Source organism: Podarcis muralis, chromosome 3, assembly GCF_964188315.1.
Source record: "Podarcis muralis chromosome 3, rPodMur119.hap1.1, whole genome shotgun sequence".
In the NCBI taxonomy this organism is placed as follows: Eukaryota; Metazoa; Chordata; class Lepidosauria; order Squamata; family Lacertidae; genus Podarcis; species Podarcis muralis.
In genome coordinates, this window is record NC_135657.1 from 72,054,258 (window position 1) to 72,063,308 (window position 9,051).

The 9,051-nt window shown below is 46.6% G+C and overlaps 1 protein-coding gene across 1 annotated transcript; it reads left to right on the forward strand.

Annotated features, from left to right (window-relative positions):
* Positions 1-2,232: 2,232 nt before the first annotated feature.
* CD24 (CD24 molecule) lies at positions 2,233-7,678 on the forward strand. Its single transcript, XM_028723087.2, has 2 exons — positions 2,233-2,400; positions 6,129-7,678. The coding sequence occupies exons 1-2, from the start codon at positions 2,332-2,334 to the stop codon at positions 6,294-6,296; spliced, it is 237 nt and encodes a 78-aa protein (XP_028578920.1). The 5' UTR covers positions 2,233-2,331; the 3' UTR covers positions 6,297-7,678.
* Positions 7,679-9,051: the final 1,373 nt, after the last annotated feature.

The window sequence follows — 9,051 nt, forward strand, 5'->3', positions numbered from 1 at the left end:
GCCAGCATTTTAAAAAGCCCCGGGACAGCGGGGGACTTCTCCGCTGTCCGGGGCGATCTTAAAATGCTGGCGTGCGGGAGCGAAGCCTCCGCTGTCGCCCGCCAGCATTTTAAAAAGCCCCGGGACAGCGGGGGACTTCTCCGCTGTCCGGGGCGATCTTAAAATGCTGGCGTGCGGGAGCGAAGCCTCCGCTGTCGCCCGCCAGCATTTTAAAAAGCCCCGGGACAGCGGGGGACTTCTCCGCTGTCGGGGCGATCTTAAAATGCTGGCGTGCGGGAGCGAAGCCTCCGCTGTCGCCCGCCAGCATTTTAAAAAGCCCCGGGACAGCGGGGGACTTCTCCGCTGTCCGGGGCGATCTTAAAATGCTGGCGTGCGGGAGCGAAGCCTCCGCTGTCGCCCCCAGCATTTTAAAAAGCCCCGGGACAACGGGGGACTTCTCCGCTGTCCGGGGCGATCTTAAAATGCTGGCGTGCGGGAGCGAAGCCTCCGCTGTCGCCCGCCAGCATTTTAAAAAGCCCCGGGACAGCGGGGGACTTCTCCGCTGTCCGGGGCGATCTTAAAATGCTGGCGTGCAGGAGCGAAGCCTCCGCTGTCACCCGCCAGCATTTTAAAAAGCCCCGGGACAGCGGGGGATTTCTCCGCTGTTCCGGGGCAATTTAAAAGCCCCGGACCATGCCCCGATGCCGGGCGGCGGACGGGAACGCCTCCCCCCGCCGCCCGCCATCGGGACCATGCCCTGATGCCGGTGGACGGGCGGGAACGCCTCCCCCCGCCGCCCACCATCGGGACCATGCCCCGATGCCGGGGGCGGGGCCGCGAAGCCTGGGCGCGCTGATCTCAGCGCGCCCAGGCTTCGGCATGCCGGCAACTCTCCGCAAGCTGCGGCAGCGCTGCCGCTGCTTGCGGAGAGGTCCGCGAACCCTGGGCGGACATCTTTTGAAGGCAGGGGGGGAGCAAAGACTTTTGCCCCCCGCCAGCCTTCAGAAGAGGTCCTGGACCTCTTCTGAAGGCCAGCGGGGGGCAAAAGTCTTTGCTCCCCCCTGCCTGCCTTCCCGGGAGAGCAGAGAAACGCAGCACGTTTCTCCGCTGTCCCGGAGGGCTTTTGAATGCAGGCGGGGGGAGCAAAGACTTTCGCCCCCCCCAGCCTTCAGAAGAGGTCGGGGGACAGACTGTCCCCGGACCTGGTCTGAAGGCGGTTTCCCTAGGAACGCATTAATTGATTTTCAATGCATTCCTATGGGAAACCGTGCATCGCAAGACAAAAAACTCGCAAGACGAAGAGACTTGCGGAACAAATTAATTTCGTCTTGCGAGGCACCACTGTAGCTTATTGGGTTAACTTAGTAGTGAGTTATGAACAACACGTGGGACGCGGGTGGCGCTGTGGATAAAACCTCAGTGCCTAGGACTTGCCGATCGCATGGTCGGCGGTTCGAATCCCCGCAGCGGGGTGAGCTCCTGTCTTTCAGTCCCAGCTCCTGCCCACCTAGCAGTTCGAAAGCACCCCTAAGTGCAAGTAGATAAATATAGCGGGAAGGTAAACGGCGTTTCCGTGTGCTGCGCTGGTGCTGGCTCACCAGAGCAGCTTCGTCATGCTGGCCACGTGACCCGGAAGTGTCTTCGGACGGCGCCGGCTCACGGCCTCTAGAGCAAGATGAGCACACAACCCCAGAGTCGGACACGACTGGCCCATACGGGCAGGGGTACCTTTTATGACCAACACACTCTTCCTTTTTCAGTGTTATTTCTGGTTAAGGAGAAGGGCTCAGCTTCTAAAGCCATCATCACTCAAATGAAGTTCTGATCACTCATTGTGTAGTTTTACTAGTGCACCAGGTGATGTCACCGTAAAATGAGGGAGACCTCTGAGCATATCCAGAGTTGTTTGTTTTTTTTACCACTGAATTTACCCCACGTTATGTATCTAACATAGGGGTTAAAGCTTACAGGTCGGGCGGCGTGAATTCCAGGCAGTGCTGAGCCCCGGCACCTTTTGTTTTGAAATAAGCGAGCCTCCGAAAGGCGTCTGCTTCCAATTCAAGGGTCTATCCCCCCCCCCCCCACCGCGTTTGGACGGAGTTGCGGGGATCAGTGGAAGGGCTCACAACAAGGCAGAGGGCGGGAACGAAGCCAATCCGGGTTTTAAAAAGCCCCCAAGAGGTGGGGCAGGAGGCAACGCGACGGGTGGGAAGGAGGAGGAGGAGGTCTACAGGGGCTTCGCCCCGCCCCGGCTGGAGCTCGGCGCCCGCATAAAAACCCTCCGCAGGCGCCTCCACGTTGCATCTCAGGAGCAGCTTCGGAGGGAGTCGGGGGCTCGCAGCGCGATTAGACATGGGCACGGCACTTGCTACGCGGCTCGGCTTGGGGCTTTTGCTCCTGGCGCTGCTTTTACCCACTCAGGTGAGCGTCGGCAGCGATCTTGGCGTGGCATCGTCCTTAGGAACCCATACTCTAATAAGGGTCGAGGGATCCTGTTTTTCCCTTCTATTTTTCCTCCCCGCCCCCATCCCTATTCTAGGTTACTGTTGGGTTCTCGACCCGACCCGACCCCCACGCTTTGCGCTTTCCATTAATTCCTTTTGGCTGTGCATGTGTGAAAGGGATGGATGAAGTCTCATCCCGAAGACTCGCTCGCCCCCGGACAAAGTCGCCTTGGGGATCCCGGACCCGGTCCCGTCCGAGTTTAGAGCAATCCACTGCCTTCTCCTACAATGCGCGCATAATTGTGGCATCCCCAAGCCAGGGCGGATTCTACAGTGCTGGCTTCCCACAGAAGCTCCTAAAGTTGTGCGATGTTTCAGGGCGCTGCGGTCGAGCCCTAAATATCCACGCTTTTCTCCCTGTCCTGTCCAGATCTCAATGTTTTGGGGAGGCTTGTCTCTCGAGACAGACGGATGCCAACAATGTTAACTCTGCCATTGCCTACCACCTGTTCTTTTGCCAACTAGGGTGGGTTGACTTGACTCGTTTTCTTTTGAAATCCGTGTTAAATGGCACTTCTCTCTATGTCTGCCACCTAGAGTGGCTGGGGCAACCAAGTCAGATTGGCGGAGTACAAATAATAAAAGTATTATTATTACCTCCACCTATTCTTCTGGATAGGAGATCGTGTTAGGAGGCTTGGGGCACTAGGCTTGCAATATTCTGCCACACCTCAAACAAAATACAAATGGGTGCCACCCGTATCAGTGAGGGTTCAAAACACCCTCCCTCAGGTAGCTTTCAGTGTAAATCCTCAGGGCTACATTGTTGAGCTGTTTAATGTAGAATCTGCACTGTGTAGACAATGGGGGAAGGTAGGACATCTTGTTGGAATATGAATCTCATTTAGATTATCCAAGGATGGATATAGAAAGATCTTAAATTGTAGCAAATGTAAGAAAATGGGTCTTTTGCATGATGGGTTTCCACAGGAGGAGGCAACCATAATTCCCAGTTTTCTTGTTTTATGTAAGTTTTTAGAATCTAGGATATGAAGCAGACTGTACAGATATGACTCTTATTGTTTCGTGTGCGAGATGCTAGCCTGCTTCCCTTTTCAGTGTTTTACTCTTCCCCTCCCTGGGAAAATTCCTGCAGACACCCAGTATTGATTTCTCTCCTCTTCATTTACCTAGCTTCTGTCTGCTTTTCTTCAGTTAGGTACAGACAAGTGGCTGTTTAAAATACTCAGTGTAATCCTAGGCACATCTACTCATAAGTAAGTGTTACTATGTTCAGTGCAACCTACCCTTAGTAAGCGTGTTAGGTTGCAGACCCATTAGTATCCCTATTTGCAATTTAGTAATCTGCCTCTAGCCACTGCTTTGGAACCATAAAGGCACCTTTCTTTGTTTAGTAATCAAATACCTAAAATATAAAGGAGCCTAGGGATGTAAATGGAGACTTTTTTAAAAAAAAGAAGATGTCAAATATGCCACAGCTAGAATAAAAGAAAGCTGTGTACACACTATACATTTAAAGCACAGCTCTTCCCCCACACCCCCTCTCCTGCCAGTGCTGGGAACTGTAGTTATTAAAGGTGCTGAGAATTGTAGCTTTGTGAAAGACAAACTACAGTCCCAGAATTGGTGGGTAGGGATTGTGCTTTAAATATATGGTGTGTACTCAGCCTGTGTTTCAGGGCAGGCTGTTTCTGTAATAAAGGATATCGGCACACAGTTTTACCACTTAAGGAATTTGGAATGTCTGTTGGCTTTCAGTGTTAGTTTCGTTCCACATTCTGCTCCAGAGTTTTTTTGCTGGAGGTGAAACAGTTGGCTGCTGGCTATAAAATGACAAAAGCTGCAGTGAGTTAGTACTTCATGCAGCCAGCTACAGAAAGAAGGATGAGTCATCCTTTTCCTTAGCTCCGTCATTTGCCCCAAACAAACAAAAAATTGAAGGGGTAGGACAGAGCTTGAAGCAACTTTGGCCAGGAGAGATGGGTTAGCTGGTATAAGGCAGCAAAGATAGTAGGCAGGTCTTGACTGCCATCCAAGAAACAACTTTTGGAACTGTATTTGAGAAGCTTTAAAAGATCCGTTGTGAGACTAGATCTGCTTTTTGAAGCTGCTTTTAGAAAGCAAACAAAATTTGCAGGTAGGTGTGCTGCTCTGTTAGGAAAACACTAGGAACTAGCAGCAGCCAAATACTGAGCATCTCAACTCTTTGAGGTTTCTCCTATAAAAGAACTCCTGAAAGCAATGTTTGATATGAAGGGGTGCAGCAAAATGCTGGTCTCCTAAGTACAGTACTCTCCACTTATGCCCCATAGACTGTCTGCCAGCATAGACCCTCTGGGGATGAAAGTCAAATGCTAACAGATGCCATGCATTCTTGTTGCATTCTAATGATAAAATTCTATACAGTAAGCAACATATAAGTTAACATTGCTACAGATCTCTGCTGCAAGCTGCATAAAGCACATTGAATTTTAAAGACAAAACAGCCTGACTGTAGGACTGCAGCCTTGATTCCCCCCCCCCATAGAATTGTAGAGTTGGAAGGGATCCCAAGGGTCATCTGGTCCACCCCCCCTGCAATGCAGGAATCTCTGCTAAAGCACCCATGCTAGTTTGTGTTACACAGACTCCATTGCAGCCATACAGCAAGTCCACCTTGCTATCTCTTTTGAAACTTTGTGATCTACATGCTTGCTTGGTGGAGCTTGCTTGAAAGTAACTGATATCCAAAACAGATTGGCAGAGTTACATTGACTTGAACTTGTATTAGTAAGTGTGGTTTAAGAGGCACATTTCAAATCATAATGCCTGCAACAGCAATCTGTTACTGCTTATTATAGTGGAAAACCTCAATTTTCCTGTATCTTGCGATCCAAAGCTATTCGATACATCTTCCCAGCTTTCAGACATACGAAACACTCCTCTTGTAACTGCTGGAGACTGACACTTTCATTCTGGAATAGCTCTCCAGTATAAATAGTGCCACACTGAAACCCTTAGCACAAAATTACCAGCTAAGCAGTGCAAAATACTACATGAAAGACTTGGAACTTGACTAGAAAGACAGTTATTTCTGTGTGTTCCTTCTGTCTCTTTGTGACATGAAAGCTATTAAGCTAGAGACACAAAGAAGATGGCTGTTCAGAGATAGGATAGTAGTCGTGTGTGTATTCATCTCACTTGAACTATTGGCAAAACTAGTCTTTATGATTTTGCTATATCCTTTTTTTTAAAGCTGTGTGACAAATAGTGACCAAAACAAAAGAAACCTGTGTGTTCCACAGAAAGCAAAGTGATTTTCAAGCCCTTAAAATTGCTTAGTATTGTCCCTAGTCTTAAGAGCTGACACCTCATTCAGTCAGCCTTGCTTTCAATTGTATGGCACCTTGTTACTCCTGCTTTAGGCTCTAATTTATTCATTAAAATAAATAAATCTGTATTACCATTTGCACAAAATGTCCAAGGAAGCTAACATCAGGACTTGCTTCTGAGCAGGCAAACAATTATATTAGAGATGGATCTTCTTGGACAGGCGTTGTCGCTCTTCTCATCGCACCCATTTAAAGGTAGTAGTTTTCCTGAACTGACAGATGAAAATACATGCGGATGTGCCCTTGAAGGCAAAACGCAAGTTGGAAAAGGTATTAATTGTGGCTTTACAGTCTTTTCTTTCTTCATATTTAGACGAGTGGCGGTAATGGAACAACTCCATCGGCTGCAAACAATAATTCAAGTCCAACGTCCGCACCACTTAGCACACTGAACAATACCACCACCAAGGGACATGGAAGCTCTCTTCAATCAACTACAGGCCTCTTCATTCTCACAATCTCTCTTCTATACGTTTGTTAAGAAACCCTGGCTGGGAAACTTCCACCATTCCCTACCCAGTGCCCTGAACCATCTGAGATGGCTAGACCTTCCTATCCCAGCATGAAAAAGAACCACAGAATACCTGCATCAAGTCAGTGCAGTTTACGCTACAGTTCAGTTACTGGTACCAATTGGACTGAGAGTCTTATAAGAGCACCTGATGATCCAAAGCCATTTCCCCTGAAAATCAACCCTATGACCATTCAAGATTTGGAAGGCAGTGGGGTGGGCTCTAGTCTTCAACAGCTGGAATTGGAAATACAAGACAAAGAAGTACAACTTGACTGGCCGTGGATAATGACTACCATGAAAAACATAGGAGAAAGATAATGAAGATATGTAAAATAAGGACTCTTTAATTTGAATGAAAACGAAGCTTCGAAAACCACTAGAAAATACAAATGGCGCTGGTTCAGTTCACTCAGTTTCGTATGTAAGGATGTATCCAGCAGACACAGAGTTCCATCCAACATTTTGCTTTGGAATTTCCAGCTTCAGTTGGGCAGATCTTATTTTAAGCCTCAGTTAATGTGTGGCTGTTCTAACTAAGCCTGTGTAGTTTTAAAATATATTGGAAAATTACTTTTACTGTGGTATTTCAGGTTTTTCCCCATTTTACTAAAGCTATAAGTGAACCATATGTGCCAGCAAAACAAGTTATTTGGCAAAGCAGTGGCAAAAACCGCTTGAATAAAACTGAACAAGGGATCAAATCTCCACTGCTAAACTTGAAATGCTATTAATTTTTCATTATCATAGTAGTCGCCTTCTAAAATAAAGCCTCTAGAGTCATTTCCAGATGTTCGTTTTGATTTGGTGCAATTTGTATTTTACTCTATTTTATGCTTGAAATGTAATGTTGGGGCAGAAGAATGGAGAGTAGCTTTTTCAAACAAAAGTGGGAAGGGATGAAGTCTTCAATCATCAAGAATTTTAGAAAATGTCTCAATGATTGAAACCAAATAACACTTGCACAGACACATTTTAGGTAAATAAGTGTACTAGATAACAAATAATTTGAACTAAAGCTGGCACTAAGATGCAGGTTGAACTAAGTGCTTGGATTTTCATAAATATGGAGAGGCTTGTTGACAGTACTATGTCCATGTAGAGTCTTGTCCTGTTCTCCTGTGGAATCATAGCTTTTAAAGAGAACCCATCCTTTGACTTGGACAGTTTACCCAAAATCTAACAGTTTGCATTGTTGAATAACCATGTGGTAAACTCCATAAAATACTATGGTAGGGTATATGTGCACTTCTTCCTTTTTTGTATCAAGTACACTGTTTTGATTTTGTGACTATGTGATTATGCTTTAAATTTAATTGGGCAAATTGTAAATAAAAAAACCCCTGATCTAAGATTTGTGTATTCTAGCATTTCTTCAGCACTTTACCATAACTAAGTTAGAGCAAACAGATGCAGAAGAAGGAAGGCTTTTAGCATTCCAGCAGAAAATGTCGATACCTCTTTCTGGCCGCCTTGTATGTTGGTGACATCACACATGGGAGAAGCTGCCCATTTTCTTTAGGATGTTTTGAAAGGTATAGTCATAAAGGCCCTGCAGTATGTAATGTTGCAGCTGATCAATTAAAAGCCAGGCAAATGGAAGATGACTCATTGGCCGGCTGATAGATTGCTAGCTGCTAACGTCAGCATTATTCTGTTAGGGGCTTCTGTACCTCTGACCACTTACATAAATGGCTAGAAACTCCACAAAGGCTGCTTAGATTCCTGAATCCACCTCCCAGAATTCCCCTTGCCCCTCTGGCACAGGAATACTGTCAGGTTGTCTATGTAGGTAGCTCCCCTACACAATCATAAAGAAAACTTGGTTGTATGACACATGACTTGCACTAAATAAATAAATAGTCCAGTAGCGCCTTGGAGACCAACTAAGTTTGTTCTGGGTATAAGCTTTTGTGTGCACACACACTTCTTCAGACAAGACTTGCAGTATTTCTGCACTCTTGCATGCAGCCTTCTCATCTCAGGGACATGGTTCTGGAGAAGCACACTTAATGCATACATTTTAGATTCAAGCAGTTGCATGAATTGCATGGTATACATGCTGGTGATACTTTATAGCTTGCTCTTCCAGAGGAAGGATGCTTTTAAAAAAATAAATAAATCCTGATTTAAGTTAGGGTGATCAGATGTAAACGGTTAAGACCCCAGTGCCTTGACAACGTAGCAAATGCTGGGTTTCTTTTAGAGACTGCTAGACTCCTACATGTGACAGTCACCCAGAGCATCTCTGGAGTCGTCTTAGTACATGGAAGAACAAGCACTTACTCAAATATCTGCATGTGTAGCCCCTTCCCCTTACAGAAAGATTGCCAGGGTGGGGAAGCAGGGAAGACTTAGCAGGGGTTCTTGTTCCACTTTCTTAGGAATGAAACTAGCAGGATGTCAGACAGAAATGGCTGAAGCTAGGAGGAACAGAGATTATTTTAACATAGTGTTGGGTTTGATATGATGCTCCGGTGGTTAGAAAGGGAGTGCTCACTTTCACTGCTCTTCTGAGTACATGGCCTAGCTCTCTGGGATCAAAGTGTCTGCCACATCTTTGAAAAGAGTAGTGTGGCACTGAAAGGTCAGTTTTTCTGTGTCATGGAGCTAGGTTCGTTCATATTTCTGTTTGACTAATCTACTGGAACACCGCAAGATGACATCAACCTAGATACAGTAGCTTGGGTTACAGCTAGGCATCTCTTTCTGTTCATAGGATGAA

Bases quoted from the DNA above. Each gene is read 5' to 3' on its own strand.
- CD24 (XM_028723087.2), top strand. From the start codon at position 2,332: ATGGGCACGGCACTTGCTACGCGGCTCGGCTTGGGGCTTTTGCTCCTG. The intron at 2,401-6,128 runs GTGAGCGTCGGC...CTTCATATTTAG, and splicing joins CGCTGCTTTTACCCACTCAG to ACGAGTGGCGGTAATGGAAC.